The 21,341-nt window shown below is 41.1% G+C and overlaps 1 protein-coding gene across 3 annotated transcripts; it reads right to left on the bottom strand.

Annotated features, from left to right (window-relative positions):
- Window positions 1-1,379: 1,379 nt before the first annotated feature.
- Window positions 1,380-20,808, bottom strand: LOC121629644 (BRCA1 associated protein). 3 transcript variants are annotated; one of them, XR_006008398.1, is made up of 14 exons: window positions 20,403-20,808; window positions 20,028-20,189; window positions 19,752-19,950; window positions 19,141-19,330; window positions 18,177-18,290; window positions 15,970-16,118; window positions 14,726-14,801; window positions 14,483-14,621; window positions 13,505-13,614; window positions 13,338-13,427; window positions 13,160-13,263; window positions 12,616-12,755; window positions 2,109-2,964; window positions 1,380-1,799 (listed from the first exon to the last, which is right to left on the bottom strand). XR_006008398.1 is itself a non-coding variant. In XM_041969335.1 (13 exons), exons 1-13 carry the CDS (start codon window positions 20,479-20,481, stop codon window positions 2,735-2,737), a joined length of 1,782 nt encoding a protein of 593 aa, XP_041825269.1. In that variant the 5' UTR covers window positions 20,482-20,808; the 3' UTR covers window positions 1,380-2,734. The 3 variants fall into 3 exon arrangements, 2 of the variants coding, with proteins under 2 accessions (XP_041825269.1, XP_041825270.1); XM_041969335.1 differs by having other exon boundaries at window positions 1,380-2,964; XM_041969336.1 differs by having other exon boundaries at window positions 1,380-2,964; window positions 20,028-20,183; window positions 20,403-20,807.
- Window positions 20,809-21,341: the final 533 nt, after the last annotated feature.

Below are 21,341 nucleotides of genomic sequence, written 5' to 3'. Positions count from 1 at the left end.
ATATATTCATAAAAGGGTCAGAATCATAAAGACTGATGGATTCCTGAAACTGGAGGGGAGCATCGGTATTTAAAAGCTACAAGTGGATATAAACAAAATCTGAATCCAGACATCCAGCAATATAAAGATGAATGTACCAAAAAGGACCGAGCAGATTTCAGCTCATCAACGCCAACTTCTGCACATCAATGAAAGCCTGTTAGCAGGAGAGAGTGACCGCGCTGTGCAGAGAGAAGTTCAGAATTACTCCATGCATGATGCAACCGTGAGGAAACAGCTGGAGGGAAGCTTGATTTTCCTCATCCTTCTGTCAGACGCAGCATCTGTACACAGTTTACCTTCAGCCGGCTGCAGCGGGTAAACTGTTAGTGTTGCAGTAGGAAGCTCCTCCTCCTGCTGCTGAGGAAGTCTGCTCTGACATTTATTTAAAGAATGAAAGCTGCTGCAGGTTATTTCCAGCATGATTCCCGCTCATCATTTATCAGCAGCCTGAAGGTCATGTTTCAGGCTGACACCTCACTGGTTTTACAGTGGAAACGTTTTCAGTGAGGTACTTTTTAGACTGACAAACTTCCACGAGGTTGTTGTGAAGGGAAACAGTGAAAACGTTTATCAGGGTGGGCCTCAGCAGAGCTACATCCGGTTTGACTAATAAAGCTGGTAACAACTTTAATTACAGATGCTCTGTGGTATTTTAGTCCAGATCAGTTCCTTCATCGATTTGAAATGTTGAGCTACTACTTTAAAAAGGCTCTGATGCTAAATTAAAAGAAAACACTACAAATGTATGATTTTCAGCTGACTAAATAAATATATCTAGACTCGGGTCTTCGGGGTCCTGCAGGGTGGCTTAGTGCCACCCTGACTGCAGGCACCCAAAAAGTTTTAAGGCAGAGTGGTTTGATGTTCCCAACTGGCTTGAAAACTAAAAACTGGACTGCATATTATTCTGCATGCAGATATTTTAGCCTCCTCAAAGCCCAGATTCTGATGATGCACCGTCTAGATAGTTCTTCTATCTAGACGATGCATCATCATCGTCTAGATAGAAGAACTGGAGGAGGCTGTCTAGTTTTTCCATCCAGGCCAAATTTGAGACACAAAAACATGCAATGACTGCGTGGTGGAGAGATCCGTCACAGAGCTGTACCTCTGGCTTTGTGTTATCTGAGGCTGAGATGAGATGCTGTTTTGTTTCCTCACTGAGATGAAGAACAGAGACATTTACATATTCAGTCCAATAGGTACGGTGTTAATATTCCCTTAATTTTACAGTAAATTTTAACATCTTTAAGGCGCTGTGTTGGGTTTTCTCGTGAATATGCCTCTACAACAAAGCAGGTGGACACAGCCGGAATCTAAATGTAAAACTCAGAAAATAATTTACTTATCTGAATTTTTATAACAAGGAAAAGCAGCAAATGTTCACAAGCGAGAAACTTTTACAGAAGAATATTTGTACATAAATACTGAACAAAAAGTTTTAAACAAAATGATAAAAGATGCAGGCACTGGAGAAGGAAACGCCTCCATGTTTATCTTTCTGCCATTTCCTGTAATACTGCATCAGTTCTCCCCATAAAAGTTTATTAACAGAAATCAGGAAAGATGGTCTGAAAAGAAAAGTCCCCCTTGGTTCATTTTTATTACAAGGAAGAAGGAAAATGAGCAGCCTTCCATCAAACTATAAACAACTAAATAAAATCCTACATGGGAGATCTTTGGTGTGCAATCCGTCCATGTCTGTGTTTTCCAAATGATTTCTGGATGTGTGAATCTCTTCTTAGGTCTTCACTTATCTGGGAAGCAAAAAACGAACTGAAACTTGGCTTAAAATATTCCCTTTACACATGATTGAAGTAAATTTGGCCGAGTTTACTTTGAAATAAAGAGCGGGATGAAAAACAACCACATGATTTTACATTATTCTAATAATAATGTTGTAAATGACAAGAATTAAGCTGCAAAGCAGATGAAAAGTATTTGGAGTGTGAAGCAGGACAGCGCAATAAAGACTATAAATAAAAATAAATGCTGTATAAAAACGTCATAGTGATGCGTTTGTAATTTAAATAATGTTAAGGGAAGAAAACTGAGCTGATAAATACCTCCTCTAGTTTCAAGCTTCTGCTGCTCCTCAATCCTCCGATACTTCCTGGAAATGCAGGAGCACATGCCGCTGGGAATCTCTGACCCTGATGGTAAAAACACGGAAAACGAGACTTCTTTCCCTGAACTTTCCCACAGAAAAACCTCGCTGCTGAGAGAAGACAACATGTTGCAGCAGGTTTGATCTGATCCGTCCACCTCCGCCATCCTGAGGAGTGAGAGTTTCACCGTCTACTGAAAACGAGTCGGATTCTACGTAAAACAGAGCTGACGTGACAAATGAAGATAGAACAGGGGGTCTGATAAGAAGTTCTATTGTTTGGTATTAAACTGAGCACAACTGAAGATATTTTTGATCAAATAAATACCATTTATGGCCAAAATAGACACTCTTCATCTCTGCAAACCGCTGCACATATTTACACACACTGATCACTTTCCTGCTCGCAGGCAAATCAACTTAAAGCTGGAAACTCAGCAGTAAATATCGGCACCACGTGCTTTTCTTGAGTCGAATCCTGAGCCTTGAGCCACGATGACATGGACACGGTATGAAAACAGCAGGACTCGGCTGGGAACACGTGTCCACACCGACAGGCCGCCATGGTTCATAGCTGAGCTCCTCCTACTTCCTCTTCCTGCCCCGGCCTCTCCGGCCCCGACCAGAGGAGGCTCCGGCTCCTGCTGAGCCCAGGGCATCGTCCGATGGGCTGGCAGGGATGTTGATCTGTCCCTCCTGGATTTCACTGCGAGCCTCTGAGGACAGCTGTTCCATCTTCTGCTGCGTTCCCAGATAAAACATGACGTCTCTCAGCTGCTCCTGCAGCTCAGTGATGATCACGTCCTTGCGCTCTCCTACAGAGGAAACACCACACAGAACATACATGTTTACCCAGAAAACTCCCCATGGGACCCAACTACGGCTGCGGTTGAGGTCTGGATCATGTCAGCACCTTTATTTATTTTACTTTTTTCCTTAGGTACAACTTAGGAACAAATTTAAGCAGATTTAAGCACATGGGTGAGTGACACACATTGTTGCATGAGACAGCTTCAGCTCTCAGACAGATGGCTGCAGATTCGACTACAGAATGCTCGGCCATCCAGAGGAGGTCATGGTCCTCATGCAGCCTGTTTCCATGAGCATTAAAATCCGATTACTGGGAGTCATCAGATGATTATAATAATCAGATGTGATGCTTCTACGTGCATTTCTGAAATGTGATATTGGAATATTTTCCAGCGCCTTACAGAACTCTTTTAGAGTACGTACAAAGTGACGCAGCTTTTTCTTTTTAAAACACTGCGTCTTTGTTAAACATGACGGGTCTGCAGTCTTGCCGTTAGCTGTTAACATGGAAGCTAATAAGCTGTATGTGGAAGCTTTACTTAATTTATGCTGCTGCACGCCTCCTCCGTGCAGGATCTTAGGTTACTTCTTGAAACTCGCCTGCTCTCTGTGGTTTGATTACACTCTCGAGTTGGTGACACTTTGCTTCCGTTTTTCTATTTAACTTATTAGATTTGATTGTTTTGATTGATTTTAATCTCTGTGCTTTCTGTACAGCACTTTGGTCCACTGTGGTTGTTTTAACGTGATTTGTAAATAAAGTTGGATTGGATGTTGAAACTGCACCACTTCTACCAATTTAACATCTTCCATTAGGAAAATGTTAAAAAGCTCCCAGATTGATGGAAAACAATAGTTTCTAAGATAATTTAAGTAAATAAGTGTTAACAAACCCGAATACTCAAAACTTCATGTTTAATTAACAGCACCTTTAATTCTTATGGAAACAATAAGTTTTAGTTTTTCACACAATTCTTCAGGTTTTATTGAACAAACAGTTCTGCTGTTCACCTGTAGTTGATGTTCTGATGTGTAAAACCTTAGATTTGAAAGAAGCTGTGAGCTCTGTTTTCACATGGCTGTATCAGAAATAAGCTGGAAGTTACCATCTGACTGGAAGTATTTACTCTGTGAATCACCAACGCCTCTGCACTGTCCTGTGAAATCCACGGCTTCACTGCCACACTGGGTTCATGTGAAAGCTCCATTTCTGAGCCTGAACAGGGAGGAGACGAGGATTTAAACATGTGTGAAGTAACTGGCCGGGGTCAAATCTTCCTCTATCTAAAGCAGGGGTGTCCAGCTCCGGTCCAAGAGGGCCGCTATCCTGCAGGTTTTAGATGTCTCCCTGATCCAACATACCGGATCCAAACTAAACGGCTCCCCTCAGCAGATTATCGTCAGGTGCTGCAGCAGGAAACATCCAAAACCTGCAGGAAAGCAGCCCTCTGAGACTTTGGACACCCTAGATCCAAAAAAGTCATATAGGATTATTTTTCACGGGTCTCTGTTGGAGGTCTGATCCTGGACTGGACTGAATGAAATCAGTCCCCATCAAACCTTTAATTTCACATTATGAAAACAATAAGAATAAGATTTCTTTTTACTTATATTCAAGCTGAGAAAATAAAACAGATTGGTGTGCTCAAGAGGAAGATGCAGTTACTTCCTGTGAACATCAAGATGACATGAGGAAGCCAGCAGCTACACTTTAGATCTTTTAATCTGTCAAATGATCTCCAATCGTGTCACTGATAAGAGCTCATACCAACATTCTTCACAAGCTAAATATCAAAACAAGAAGCAGCCGATCACTTCTTTGGAATTGTAGAGCACCAGCAAGATTTAATCTGAGTAAAGTCAAAGAAATAAATCCTGTCAGCTTCTAAGGTGAGCCTAAACTCTCCCAGCTGGTCGTGTTGACTGAGCTTTACTTGAGTAAGCTTCAGATGCCCAAGTGCAAGTGAACGCAGCACCCAGAGAGGGTGCTTCCCTTCTGTTGGCAGGTGCATAAAACATGACAAAGCGTGGAAAGTTGCTCAGCATAAGAAAGGCCAGAAATATGAAGTTCAATTTGATTTCAGTGCATGATGTTTAATAATTTGGAATATTACGGCAGGGCAGTTAGCCGTAAAACATGACAAAGCCAGAGCTGTTAAAGACGAACTGCAGAACTTTAGCAGGTTTTCTCAGTGATGCAGCCCCTATCAACGGATAATTAAATATGCCTGTCCTGTGAACTCTCTCCAGCCAGTAAAAGAGAGTCTCAGGGAGCATTAACACCAGTCTATTTGCTCTGAGAGTCCACTTTGGTTGGGGAGGTGTGAAAGCACAAACAAACAGATTAAAGAAGTGACCTCTGGTGCTCCTACAAATGTAGGTTTCTGGACGCTGCTGGGCAGCGATGGCTTCAAAAAAATTCACAATAGATGTCACTGTACCATCGAACAAGTCAGAAACACAGAGTTTTATAGTCAGAAAGTTACATAGTGCGACTTTAAAATCAGGAAACTAATCTGCTGCACATCTGGCTGCAGGTGATCGTACCCCATCCCCGTATACATGCTGACTCAGCTTGTTGCAGAACCTTATATCTGGATCTTTATCTTTTCTCTTATCTTATCCTTCAATGCAGCCACATCATGGATCTTTAAAGTGCATGGCTTACAGGGTGATCATCTTTATCTGCCCAGACTGTTCACATTTTCAAAAGACATAAAACCACCAGATTTGTGTAAACTCCTTTTGGTATCTTTTGGTAAGTTGTTAAAAGCATCCAGAATAATCCTAAATAGAATAATTATTGATTAAAAACACTACTGACTGTTTGCTTTGAAGAAATGTTGCTTGATTTTTTGCATTAGATGACCACATATGTTCTAACAAAGAGTTTTCTACTCCCTAAAATCCAGATGTTTCCAGCATTTAGTTGGTGCGGTGGTAAAGCTGCAGGTGGTCTGTATTTGTTATGAATCGGGAAGGAAGGACTTCTGAACCTTTGCAAAGTAACAGGAACTACATCAGGAACTTCTGATGCAAATACGAATGTTTTAAAGATAAGAAAAAGGGGGTTTCTGAGCTTCGTGAATGTTATTATCATCTTTATGTTCACAAAGGACGCTAACAAAACAAACAGGAGCTTATTTATACGAGTGTTGATTATATCTGAGTCATCAAACCGAGAGTTAGCGAAACACAGGAGCCTAACCAAAACATCCCCTCATAAAAGTCATAAAAGCCCACACCAGGATACTTCAACTCACACTAACAGCAGAAAATAAATTTTCCTATGTGACATGTTTGCAAAGACGCCTACAAACTCTGAATCTGAGCCAGGAGACTTTTGTTTAAACAATCTTCATCTTCAAAGCAGCAGCAGGAGGAAAAATTCAGGTATGTGCAGACCTAAAATTTCCATTCTGACCTCTAACCTGACATTATGCTGCCTCAGGCAAAGCAGCAATGAAAACCTTCCTGTAATCAAAGTTGTTTGTGTTGTTCAAAGGGAAATGAGTCAAACACCTGCAAACCTCACATCTAACTCCAAGCTGAAGACTCTTCCTGCATATTAAAATGAAGGATTATACTCGGCTACAGGCTCGGCTCCATGTGAAACTGCTGGTTGTTTATGGTTTGCAAATATTACTGAGTGAAGAGGAAGTTCAGTCCGACTGCAGCTTCATCATCGGCAGCTTCAGCCTCAAATAACCTTTTGTCATGAGCATATTTCCATATTCTGAGTATCTGAATCATTCATTCATGCATTCTGCAGCTTCTTGCTGCACCACTCCTCGTTTCTCTGGATTCTTCTGTCTACGTAAACTGGTTGTAGGAGCAACATGTGATACAAAGGTTTCCTGGTAAATAAGCAGCTGCTCTGGTTTTTTTCTTTCCTCTTTATGTGAATCAAACCAGTTAATCTGCATCTATTAAAGATGAATGACGCAGATATTTATAGGTAACACACATCTTATCAGGCTCCTGTGGATGTAGTGAAGACTTCTACTGCACGCTTACGCTTTAATTACAGGAGCCTGTAAATCTAAACTTTGTGGACTGTTTTAAGACATTTAACAGCGTCTAAGAAAGTTAAATTAATGTGATGTAAAATTAGAAGCCATTTCATATCCATCCATTTTAAAGGTGTGTGGAGGTATGATTCCTCCGTAATTTAATTACATTTTTATTATGTTTAGATGGTATTTATTCTGGCTTTTATTCCAGACCTTAATTCTGGGATAAAAGTTGAAGTGAAACGACTGAAACTAGACATGCAGCTCTGCAACTTTATTTATTCATTTTTAAATTACTGGATCACATTTGTGCAACTGACAGAGTTCAGACACACGGGACACCCAAAAGATTTAAAAAATGTCTTAAGAGTCCACTTACTGTGGTTAACAAAGGATAAAACAGTCCGTTTCAAACTATGTGTTGCTGAAGCTCCTTTTCTGAAGACTGTTTTGTGGTTTTTTATTTTCTAAAATACCAACAGAGTTTATCAGAGCAGATCAATGACGCATCAACAACTTACTTTGAACTCTGATGGCAACAGCGATTTATGTTATCTCATCAGATCAAACAGATGCTGCAGCTCTGATGTGAAACTCCTCCACATCCGGCTCGAGTCATAATGAAAATACAGTGACTGACCGGTCCCGCATGGCTGCACCTTGTTTCCAGAACTCAGTTAGTTTACAGACACATGGACTGTGGATTTGCATTTAGCAACCATTTTGGAGACATGTGGCATCGTTTTACAGCTGGTTGCAACAGAACGTCTTGGACATGGTTGTGGGGCTGCAGTGGCTCAGATGATAGAGCGGGTTGTCCAATGACTGGAAGGCTGGTGGTTAGAATCCCACTCCAGGAGGAGTGGACTGGATGCAATGTAAAAGGCTTTGAGTGCCTTGAAAGGTGCTGTATAAATCTAATCCATTATTACTATTATTATTTATTATTATTATTATTAATATTATTATTAAATATACTTTTTTAAGGGCTAGGGTTAAACTATAGGTTTCTTTTTTAACACTAGAACGGCCAAGAGGGTAAATTTTACCTCCTTGGTTTTTCAGACACTTGTATCTCTGTTAAAATAAAATCCCTACTTCTCACAGTCCTGAAATGGGTCCAGCAAACATACAGTGAATTATGGTGGGTGTGTGATCACAAGAAAAAGAAATTTGAGCATATATATCTGGAACCGCCAAGGAGGTCATTTCTACCGTCTAATTGAATGCACTGTGTTCAGCTGTCAGATGTTTTCACGTCACGCCCATTCGCGCCACTCCTGGTTGCTTAGTAACGCATGTGAGTTTGACAGCTGTCAGAGAGTGAGTAATAGGGTTTTATGATTGTCAAATTTAGCACTAGATTACCCTAAACAAACGGATAAATACAAGAGATGGATGAATGCCAAAGCAGTTTGGTTATTATTCCAAGGCCTGAGTGACGGAGAGTCGGAGGGAGGAGAAGTAGCTCTGGATGTGGGTGAGGAGGATTCTGATGAGACAGTGGAGGAATCAGGAGAAAGTGATGAGCCGTCATTTTTACCCGGTAACATCTACTGAGGATGAGCTGATGAAAGATCGCAGACCAAGGAAAAGGTTCTGGCTTTTGGTCCCACTGAGGAGCCTCAGCCTGGTAGACGACGGGCCTGCAGTGAAAGGTGATGACATGTCATTTTGTAACATCCTGGTAACATCCTCTGCTCTAGTTGAGCTAATTCTACATTACTTTATTTTATTCGCCCCCGGGACAGACTGTCGGTGCGCCACAACCACGTCGCGCCGCCAGGGTGGGGATCGGCCCACGCAAAGGGCGCAAGGGGTCGGCGGCGATGTCGGCTACCCACCCGACCCGCCTTGAAACACGACCAAGGAGTCTGACGCACGCACGGGTCAGAGGGGTCGCAGCAACGTTTATTTATATTGTCTTCCTCTGAAATGAACTAAAATATTGAAATGTGTAATTTTGTTATTTAATATATGCTGTTTTTTGACTGTTTAGCTAGTTTTTTTTAAGTCTCCATTATAACTATTAAAATAATAAATGTAAACGAACAACTTCAATGCATCTTTGCGTTCTTTGCGCTGTTGCTGCGGGGGGTGGTAAAAATGACCCTACTCGGCGGTTCTAGGAGTACTGGAATACTGGCGGTTCTAGTGTTAAAGGAAACAAACATTCAGCCCTTCCTGTGACGCACTGTTCATGAATTTCAGCCGACTTCAGCAGGTCTGCCTGCAGCATTATGAAAGCAGAAAATCACTAAAGAGTCTTGGAGTTGGAAAAAAACAAACAATTCAGGACATTTAACCACATTGTAAAGAGAGAACTTAGTTCTTATTATATGTACAGTTCTTGCCGATATTTCAACCAAATACCTTCAGCCAACATGCGGCTCAACACATTAGTATTTATTAATGTTTTGGTGACAATCAGACAGTTTACAGAAACACCAAACTGCTGCTTTTAAAACTCGGTGAGAGTCAAATATGCTCTTGTTTTCTGAAGCAGTCAGCTCAGCTCATCACAGATGCCTTTTAGCTTAGAGCAGCCAGAGATGTGTCCTTACATGCTCTGGGAGGCATCTTAAGATTCTCAAGTATTTTCTACCATTATTAAAATTATGGCCACAAAAAAAAAAACAAAAAACACTGAAAAAGTCTTCTGGTTCCACAGCAAATGAGGGTGAGATAAGACCAGGAAGCAGGAATGAGTCAGATAGTAACGACACTGTGGTTCTGAGGAGAAACTGATAAACATGGCATCACCGGCATACGAACACTAAACGACGTAGCAGGTGACCTGATTCACTCTGATCCTGCAATGAAAGCAAACACGTCATCTTGACCTTAAAAGCACAAAAGATGACTGATGCAAATGAATGAGCTGAATAAGCCGTGCTCTAAGCTGAGCAGTAACTGAGTCTTTTATCTCATCATCAATGATGCAATAAGCTAATCATTCAGTCAAAGCAGCACTTTCCACTGATGTCAGCTCCAGAAGGTAAAAAGGTGAACAAAGACAAACAAACTCCATCTGTGTAGTAAATGTACATGCACGCCTAACAGCCCACTGGACCTTTTAAGCAACGCATTTCTTCCTCGCTGGAGGCGGTGCTGCATCAAGAATTACTGAAGAAGACAAGTAAGAAAACTGGCTCATCTTTTGGTGAATGCAGGAAAACTTGTGTTTCCCCCACATCAGAGTGAAACATGGAGCTGAATCAGGTGCCAGAGGTCCTGTGTTTACCTCAGTCTGACCGTGAATCAAGTCTCTCAGCTAACGTTCAAACACAGATATTTTAGTTGTTTTTACCCACAGAGTCAGTGCTGGGTAACGCTGGGTAACCTTCGTTCCGAGGTGGACTACAGCGTGCTTCTTTGATCAGAGTTCAGCTGTGCACTCAGACCTCCCAAACGAGCCGGACTTTCAGAGCAAATGAACTAGAACTGGATCAGAAAGGCTGCTGTGTCTCTTCCAACATGGCTCTGAGAGAAAAACGCACACGCAAACTCTGATTTTGATAAATGATAAAATATTATAATTACAAAAAAATAAGTGGTTTTAATAATCAGTTTTTATTTACTTGCTGCTGCTTTCAAGTTTTTCTCAGTTTGTCCTCCTGTAGGTGCTCCTGATGGTTCTCTGCTTACTTATCACACAGAGGCTGTAGTAGAGTATCATCTAGTACAGATGTAACAGCTGGTTTTCTGGTTTCATTCGTTTATTTTGTTGCTTTCTATCTTTGGCTACCTTCACACTGGAGATCTTAATGATATATTTAGATTTTTTAGTGTGGTTGTTCACATTGTAATTAAACTTTGAGGGTCATCAGACTCATGCAGCATCCATAACTATGGATGTTGCACGTTACCATGGATCAACTTTGAAGTTGCTGTGAAATCAAAGCCGACAAAATGATGATGTCGTTTCTTTGTTTACATTCGGACTCGCCGCTTTCACCATCCAAAAGCATCAGATATGGATCAGACCTGTCCAGCATCATGACAGCAGAATGATGGTCTGGCTGCTTTATTGTGCTCAACAATTATTATTGTGCTCTTGGCAGAGGAGCTTTTGGGGGAAAAATATATGGATCTGATATAGTACTACATATAAAAGTGGTCTGGGTGGGATTTAAAACAAACCAAAAACCTTGTGTCATTCAGACTGTATAAAAAAAAACAACAACAACACAGATATGGGTCACTCATGGACAAGAGTCAGATTTCCCTGCAGTGTGAACAAAGCCTTTGTCCCATTTCTTTTCTTTTCATTCTAAGCCACCCTTTGCTCCACCTGTCATCAACCCTTAAAACTCCAAACCATTGTTTGCTATTTTTGGTTCACATGGTTTAATTTAATGTAAACCAGTCTGTAGAAACTGAAACCTTTTAACCCCAGTCAGCATCAGTCATGATGTTGTCAGATTATGAGGCTAAAATGATGTAAAATGAATGTATGAATAGATATAGCAGCATAAAGGCCGACCAGAAGAAGAAAGCAGAATTTATTACTAACAGAACTTTGCAGAAATAACACACAGATCAACGGTGACCAAACCTTTTCTCATCTCATCGTTCTCTCAAGTCTTGGCTTTCAGGAGAAAAAATATTGTTATTAAAACAAACACACAACAGAAACTATTTCCATGTTTCCACTTTTTCCTCATTTCCAGTTATTCCTGCTACTATTTACCTGCTATCCTCACTAAACCAACTCCAGCTCAGCTGCTTTGTGGCGCCACCGTGCATCAGAAACGTCTTCTTGGCTTTATTCCAGCCATAGAGGAGCATTATTTTTCTTCTTTTCACACACACATAGAACTTTCTGCTCACTGGTTGATCTTTGGCTGCTCCTGATTGGACGTTACCGTCAATCTAAGCTCTCTGATTGGTGGAAAGTCTGACAGGAAGTGGCTTCATCATCATGTCCAGGTCTAAATAGAGGTCTCTTAGCAACATAGTAGTGATGGTGATGTTTTTATGGTGAAATGTGATAAATAATGCTGTTATCATGGATCATTGTGGATTTTCCAGATAGAGTCTCTGAATAAAACTACATTTAGTGGCTGGATTGTAAACCTCCTGGATGGGATATAAATTCCTGGAAAACTTCCATAGATCACCTAAAGGGTAACTATCCATCACTATTTACCCCCCAGAGCTACACACCACCATTCCCGAGAAACTGGTGATGATATAAGTGATCAGGGACGCAATTCAGCAATGAACCAAAAACAACAAACAGAATAAATTGTGCTTTAGCATCAAGGGGAGATTTATATCTATCAAGTTTTGTTTGGAAAAGCAAATATGTTCAGCACTGAAAAGGACAGATAAAGTTTGTAAACACAATCCCTGAAAATGCTGCTAAACAGTGCACAGCAGCTCACTCAGGAGGTTATTTCACTCACGCTGCTGACTAACAAAAACAAAAATCACACTTTGAAGCATTCAGGTTGACGCCCTCACATCCTCTAACTTCTGTTTTCAGGCCTTCACCAACTTCAGCCACGAACAAAGTGAGCAGAGATACTTTATCCAACTCTGATGTAGGAGGTCATGAGGACAACGGGAAAAACCATCCACACATCAAGGTGGAGCAGTCCGACTCAGACACCGTCTGCTGTTTGTGACATCACTCACCGCTCTCCTTTCTTTTGTGTTCCTCCTCCGTCAGCTGGGTCTGCAGCTGCGTCTGATTGGCTCTCAGACAGCGGTTCATCTCCTGCTCCTCCTTCAGCTCTTGGCTCAGCTTCGCCACCCGACTGTTCAGCTGAGTGCACCTGAATGTTGACATACACCCCGGCTGTGAGCTGCTAACTTTGATTGTATTCACAGCAAACATTTTGGTGTGTTAACGCAGGAAAACATGAGCGGTAAAGATGTGTGCCAACATGCACATACACAGCTCAGACTCACCTAACTCGTGTCAGGGATTACACCTGAGCCTGCTCTGTTACGACATGACAAACCGGAGCACATTTTTCTGTGAATTCCTAATCTTTTCAGTTTCCAGGCAAACGTTTGTGGGAATTCTGGGAAATGGGTGTTGCCTTGTTGTGTACGTGACACCTACTTACTGCTCCATTCCCCTTTAACAATATGTTGTTTTCTAGCTTATTAACCTTTAACCCTCTTCTGAAACCCACCGGAACACCAAGAGCACAAAACGTGAAGAAAAACATACTTTTTCTCAATGTTCTGCTTCTCTTTGCTTATATCTCCCAGTCGCTGCTCCAGGTTATCACAGCGCTCCAGCGTCTCCTTAAATTTAGCCTTCATGTTGTTGATCTGCAGGAGAAAATGCAAAAGCAATGAAGAGCAATTCTGATACAAGACCAGAAAATAAGAAAACATTGTTGTACCTCCTCAGCCGTCTCCTTCTCCAGATGAACAATCTTATTTTCCCAGTAAATCCTCTGAGACTCCAGCTGACTGGTCAGCAGATACGAGTACTGCAGGCACGAAGAGTTCGTCAAAATCTTTCCGTGTTTTCCAAACAAAGCAGCAGAAGGCGCTTGGAGGCGCTTACCTCCAACTGAAGTGCATCGATCTTCTCAGCCTGGCAGGTGTCTCCTTCACATTCAAACTGCACCATCTTCCCGTCTGTCTTACTGGCCACAAGCCGGTGCACATAGTTATCTACGTCACACGAGACAGACAGCGACGATCAGAAACAGACTGGAAAAGAAACGTTGACCATTTCTAACAACATATTCATCATGCAAGACGTTTATAAAGAGAAAACATCAAACATTCGCTGCTTGCAGCTCATCAAACTTGCAGATTTGCTTCAATAAAAGCTGAGCTTCTTTGGCTTTTGGTTGAACAACACAAGTGCAGACAATCTGAATATGTTGCAAACGGCATGTTTAACTATACATTCAAACATTTTAACAGGTGACTACTGTCTGCTAAATGTAAGGATTCTTCTGCCCACTTGGGGATAAAATTGATTAAAGCAACCTCCCAAGACAAACTCTTATGTCTTTATTTCACTTTCAAGCAGTCATTTTTAAAAAATCTGTTAAAGTGGTCTTGACTGACAGTTTGTAAGCTCTCTAAAGGCCTTTCAATGGTTTTATTTGGACATGTTCAGTCCAGTATTTGAACCTAAACATTTTCAGACAGTTTTAAAGCCAATAAAGGCTCCCTCTCGAGGGAAGAACCATTGTTGTGTCGACACATTACCGACAACTTAGAAAGCCTTAGTTTTAAACGGGATCATCTTTACCAGCAGCCTGTCACCAAGACACATAATTTGTTCCCAAAAATGGAAATGTGGAGGACAGAAGAAGAAGAGTCAGGGCTGATAAACTGCATGAACACAACGCATTCCCTCACCTGTTACCCTCAACGTCACCATGAGCCAACTACAACCCCTACAAAATCAGTTTCTACCTGCGGGGACCAAACGGTCTTCTTGTTTACAGAAAGTCTCCATAAGTTGGTGAGCTTCATGTATAAGATGCACACACACACACACACAACACCTGCTTAAATCCAGTACCTCCTGCATAATCCCAGACTCTGTGATTTGTGAGCTGCATGGCGTAAGTGTGCTGAGTTTCCTCAAAGTGCTTGTAGGCATGCCGGCTGACGTAGCGACCACAACCGATGTGCCCACAGATCAGACAAATCCATAGGTTCTACAGAAAAAGACATGACATCAGGAAAAAAACACACAGATGAAGAAAAAAACTAAAAGCAAAAGATGACCCAGTTAATTTGTGGCAGTGATGATATTGTTTACCTCCTGAACGCCACACTCAAAGCATTTATTCTCTTCCACTGGTTCTGGTGTCTGACAGTATCTACACACAGGACACCTGAAAACACACAATACAGTCAACTGGGAGCATTAAACCTTTATAAAAGAGGAAAATACACAGAAAACAAACAACACGTGACATGAAGCCTGGAACAATCTCCAGAGGACTGAGAGTCAGGTGATTCTATCATCTGTCTCTTTGTTCACATTTAACCTCTTCGTGACGAGACCCCCCTGTAGAGGGGGCAGCATGATACACGTGCAGCTCAGAAGATGTTTGCAGACACCAGGAAGCAGTAATGCTAATATTTAGCATAGCAACATGACAGGAGAAACTCAGCTAAAAGACTCCACCAAGCATCGGCATCAAACCAAACACAGTTCAAACCCCAACAGTTCTATGTGAATGTAGAAAACATGAGAACAGCTCTGTCCACTTTAGAGCTTCTGCTAATTTCTCCACACAAACCAGGAGTCACATGACAGCAGAGACTCTGCTGGTTACAAAGACGTCTGTCTCATCACTGTGGGACAGAAACTCTGGAGCTAGCAGCCAGAACCAGAAATCATGTCTTACTTTTGCTGTTTGTGGAGAAAAGTTTGATTCCAGCTCTAAAAACTCTGCTAACATGTTCTCCTATGACTCTGCCTTCGTTTGAAATTAACCATGAAGGTCCTGCTGGTTTCCATGGAGATGAAGAAGGTTTTATAGTGAAGGGTTCACTCTTCCTATCATGGACTATCTTGGGCTTCACATTTTTCTGGATCCTCATGGTGTTTCTAGGTTGAATGTGGAGCTATCCCTGGATCCTCCTGACTCTGACCATTGATAGAGGTGTCCATTATCATCATCATCATCATCATCGACTGATGGCTTCCTAAGTTATTTACCTGTGTAACTTTTTTTATTACACACCTGGAAAACTGCTCAGCTTCACTTTTTACCTTCTACTGTAGCGCAGTTCCTAATCTGACTTTACTCTCTCTTAATCTCACGTCTCAGCTTTCTTTGAGCCTTTGCAGCTGCGAATTACACTTAATTTATTTTGTGTCATTTCAGAAGAGGAGCAGAAAAAATAGGCCAAGTCACGAGGTTAAACTACAATTCACACACCATCACACACATAGCAAACCAGTGAACTACAGGTATAACATATAAAAGTAGTGTTAATTATAAATGACAGATGTCCTCTTGAAGGACAGGGTGTGTGTTGTGCTCAACTCACGAGGCATCTTCCCACCGCTGCAGACACTGACTATGAAAGCTGTGGTTGCACAGAGTGGTGAGGATGCCGTTAACGGACTCGTCCATCCTCTCCAGACACACGGTGCACTTTGGCAGCTCCGTCAGCTCCATGACCGGCAGACTGGCTCCCTGAGGAAAAGGAGGAGGAGGAAATGATAAAACAGAGTCAGGAAACTGTATCATTTATGGTCAAGGTTTGTGGGTTTTCAGTCCTGAATAAATACTGTTTGTTTTCATTCTTTATCAGCTTTGGTTTTACTGGAAGTAACGAAAATAAATCCTGCCTGGTTAGTTTTTCTTACACAGTTCTTTGAACCTTTGTTTGTTTGGAACCACACACTGAAAAAAGATTAAACTTTTTCAGTATTTAAGGGTCCAAGCAGAAACAATAATGGTTCTTGGCAGAGGTCATGAGGTGCTTCATTTTAACCGTATCTTAATCAGTGGTTCCCAAGCATTTTATCTCCGGAAGCTTTCTAGTTCTATCTACCCGCCTGACACCCAGCCTTGTGAGGGAACACAGAATCGTCTCCCAAAACTTTATTGGCACCCATTTCCAGAAACGTCAGTTACACTTTTCGATCACATAAAAACCAGCAGCCACCCTGAGTGTTAGTAAATCTGTCCAGGGACGAGACAGCAGGTGTGCAGCTTGCTTATGATTTGGCTTTAGTTGACGTTTCTGACGGGAATGTCGTGCTGAGTGGGTGAAAACTACCAGAAAGGCCAGCGGGAGTGAAAAACGGCACCTTCTAAATAACTTTGTATTAGTTCATTTTGGAAATATTTGACACAGACTCACAGGTCAAAACACTCCCTTCTCATAAATATGTGTAAACACTAGTTAAAAATATTTACCGCAGTTCCTCCCAAAACACATTCACATGCTGGGAAACTGGGTGTGCACACGAATGCACAGTGCAACCATCTGCAGTGGAAACTAAAGCTAGTGTTTGATCACCTCCAGTTCTGAGATCCAGTTTGTTCATGAAGAGTGTGTCAGAACTGCATGGCGGTCGTTTCAGGACACCTAAATTATCTTGTAAGACTCAATCCAGAGTGATTGCGTCCACAACTTATAACGTTTTAACTGTAAATGCATCAATCAGACGTTTGTACAGCTCAGAGTTATAAATGTTTCTTTCACTTGTCCTGCTGACAGCCTACATAACCTTGAGAGTAACAGCACAGATTTCCCTTCATCCTCATTCAGGCTTTTAAAAACCTGGTAAATGTGCTACGACTCTTTACGTGTGTGTGTGTGTGTGTGTGTATGCAAATTTGTTGGGAGCTTCTGATCTCAGGAATGTGCTCCTGCAGACTAAAGGCTGGCACACATTACAGGATCCTTCAGACCACACACTTGATAACAAAAGACAGATCGCACAAGATTTCTCTCTTGTGATCATGTAGTGTGTGGTGTGTGCACTACGGAGCACGCCACACACTCACCTGTTCAGGTTCTTCATGCTCAATATTCCAAATCTCATGTAGTCAAACAAAACTTCAGTGTAAACAAACAAGGCAGACGAAGAGGGAGCAGCAATGATGGCTGTTTGCGGCCTCTTACTTTCAAAACACACACACACACACACTAAAAAACAACAACAATGGAAAAAGTTTCTGCAAACAACCAGCGATGGGAGTAATAGCGTCACGTTAATCACAACCCTCACTTGTGTTGCGGCACTTTATTAAAGTCAGCCAACAACTCAAAACCTGTCGCACGTCGTGTGATGTCATCCATTAGCGACAATGTAGTCTTTACAGTCCACCTAACAAGCGTTACTAGTAACGAGTAATCTCATTTACTATTCTTAGATCATTATAACGCTGTCAGTCAGCTGAGTCAGCTCGCATCTCGACTGGCTTTTCTTCCGGTACACGTGACATTTCACACTGTGCATGCTCGGCTCCTCTCATCGCACCCCCCCACACTTCTGGATTTCTAGTCGCAAATATTAAACATGTTCAATATCTACGATCTCTCCTTCCAAGTGGATCAGACCGGACAAAATCACTCTCAACACACCCCACACCACAGGAAAAGCAGACAGATGTCGTTTGCAAACATCAGACAATCGGGCCTTTGCTGGCTTTGATTTTAAGGCGAGATCGGGACAAAAATCGTCCAGATGATCCTGTAGTGTGTACCCGCTTTAAGAATCACAGCGTGGGCATATTTACCTCCCCAGACTTTATAACCTCGGCTCGTTCCACGTAGATCAGCTGGCACACTGCTTCCTCGATAGAGTTGAACTGCCGCCCATTGCAGGCCGTGTAAAAACTGTCTGCATCAGCCTAAAAACAAACAAATATATTTTTTTTTAATATCATTATTTTTAAATACATAAACGTTTAAATTATTTTATTTGACTTTATATTCCCAAACAATTTTTGTTCCATTTCTGTGAATACTTCCCTCTTCTTTAATAGATTCACTCTGATTTTATAGTTTCAATCCCCTTCTTCCCCAGTTAAAATGTCTTCGAGCAAAACACTAAACCCTAAAATTTCTGTCTATATGCTCCTCATTTAAAATCTGCTTTGAACAAAACAGTTTGCCGGATGATTGTAAGCTCCTACGTCTTTACCTTTTGTCTACTTTTAAACAGCAGTGACTGATTCTGCATCATTACAAATCACATCTGTGCCAGAACTTTCTTTCATTTAGAACTGGACACCAACTGGCTTTAAGGTTTCGTGTATGGACTCTAAAACAGCCAGAATATGCATCAAGCTCTCATGTTAGATCTCCCTCTTCAGTAAAGAAATAAGAAAGCACTTCTTTAATGACAAACCTGTTTTTCTTTTTTTTTAAATCAAGAGGTTTTTCTCACTTAAAACCTTAAAAAATTGTGTTTGCGAGGGAACCAGAGTTAAATGATTATATGGAAAGCATGCGTTTGAACCAGACTCAAAACCCTAAATTTCTCCAAAGCTTGGTTTGATATCAGTTTATCCTACCAAGTACACATCTATGAGTATCAACATATGATTTAACCACTTTGTATTTGAGTAACACCCCAATGTAAAACCCCTGAATGAACACTGAAGGAGCTAAATTCATATACTTGAAATGTGTTACAAACAACTGCTTAAAACACATAAATAAAAAACAAAGCCAATAACAACTGTGCAGGGAACTCACTTGGGAACAGAATTTAATCAGAACCATGTACTGGTTAGGCGTGGAGTCCCGTATGATCTTCATATGCTCCATGACATCATTAAATGGTGCCATAAGCTTCATGAGGTCATGGCTGGTCATGGTCGCTGGGACCGTCAGGATACAGACCATCGCACTCCGCCTTACATCTTCAGTCAGTGAAGTCATTTTGCTGCAATGAGAGAAAAGAAATATTTTAATTCTGAACAGAAGACAACGAGAGCATCAGATATTTAGGAGGTCCCTCAACCTGATGAGAGTCTCCATTCGTGCTTCTTCTAACAGAGTTATATCCAGTTTAGCTCTTCTGTCATCACATTCTAAAAACTGAGAATGTGCATCCACACAAAAAAATGCACATGCTAGGCTAGAAAAAAACAAACAAAAAAAAAACCCATAAAAAACATAATTCACACATTGTAAACTCCCATTTTTTTCTTGTGCACTGCATCATCAACATGATATCACAAGATAAAACTTTTGATTTATTCTCACATTAATGCAATTAATCAGCTGATACTAATCGGCCAATAAATGCCTGTTAAATATATGAATGGTTCATCAAGTCTCTAATAACAATACATGCGACTTACTTTGTCTTGTAGAGATGCATGATGCCATGTACGATCTCCACTGATGGGTTCCCACTGAAGAATGAAATCTGGTCTGGGAGCTGCTTAGAAGGGGAGTCTGGAGCAGTTCCGGTCACAGTGGTGTTGTCCTGTGAAGCCTGCATCCCCTCCTGACTCGCTGCATCGGCCTGTGCATCCTGAAGCTGCCCATCACTTCCTCCTTTATCACAGTGTAATGACACATATCATCTAAAAGATCTGTGTAGCAGTGGCTCTTAGCCACATATCTGTGCTTACCTGGACTGGGCTCAAATGTTTCTATGACCATATCCCCCATGGCTCTGCTGCCAATGTGTTGGTGCAACACAGCAGTTCTTTCCAGGTCGGTCTTTCCACTCAGTGTGTGTTTGGCTAAACCCAGAGCTTTCTCCTGCAGCTCCTCCTCAGACATGCCTTCAACTGTAGAGATTTTGTGAGCTTTGACAAACAAACTGGACCACAGTTTTTCAAAAAAATTGTTTACACACAAACACAGTATTTATTGTGGTGCACTTATGAAGTATAAGGTTTGAGAAACTGTAAATTTGTTGTTAGTGGGCAGGCGTGCGTTCACTGTTACTGCTGGTTAGTAGTCAGCTAACTGGCTAACTTTAACATTTTGAAAAAACTCACCAGCGGAGTACTGGAAACCTTGTGGAAAAGGAGACTGGTCGGCTATTTCCAGACGGATGACGACCAGCGACACACTCATGTGTTAAAAGGAAGGTGGCACTTTCACAGAAAACAAAATAAAACAAAACCCTGACAACTAAGCTAGCTAAACTAGCTATACAAAGCTAGCTTGGTGACTAGCAAGCGTCGTAACTAGAGTTAAAATAAAAATATACGGGTTAAGACAGCTGAGGAAAACGTCCTTCAGCTCACTTATACATGTCAGTCTTTCCGCTATTGCTTTCCCTGTACATAATTAAACAATATTTTTTCCGTTTATATGCTAAAACACGTCTACTGTCTCCACCTTAAGCTCTCTAATGTAATGAACTGGAGCTGGAACAAGTTCTTCTTCGACTGATTGGATTTAGTTTATTGCTCTTGCGCCTCCTGCTGGTCATAAAGTGTTACTGCAGCGCCCTCCCTATATAATTTGAAGGTAATTGAAAATAATTGTAGAATATAAATATTTTTTGTCATTATATTTAAAATAAAAATTCACATTACTAGAACAGAGGGGGATGAATTTATCAAATTGCAAGCACTCAAAAAATTTCACCAGTCTGACATACAGACATCCATAAGTGTGTAAAAATACAAAAACAGGATTAAAAAGTCAGTTAATCTAGTTGTCTTTTGTCTTGCTTTATAACAAACTTTAAGTATCTAAACGTGGTTTAATTGGACAGAAATAATTTGTTATAAAAACACAAAAAACAAACAAAACCATAAAAATAAATGTCAATCCCCATACAAATAATGTAAACACTAAAAAGACCAAATTTCTATTAAATAAAAATAAATTACAACAAAACCTGCATAAAAAAAGTCTGGATTCTACATTAGTCACATTTTACCACAAAATAAATAAAATATGGAAGTTAAAAACAGAAGGAAAAG

Source organism: Melanotaenia boesemani, chromosome 19 (assembly GCF_017639745.1).
Source record: "Melanotaenia boesemani isolate fMelBoe1 chromosome 19, fMelBoe1.pri, whole genome shotgun sequence".
NCBI classification, from domain to species: domain Eukaryota; kingdom Metazoa; phylum Chordata; class Actinopteri; order Atheriniformes; family Melanotaeniidae; genus Melanotaenia; species Melanotaenia boesemani.
The sequence above is the reverse complement of the archived record's forward strand: the minus strand, read 5'-3'. Positions and strand labels throughout refer to the sequence as shown.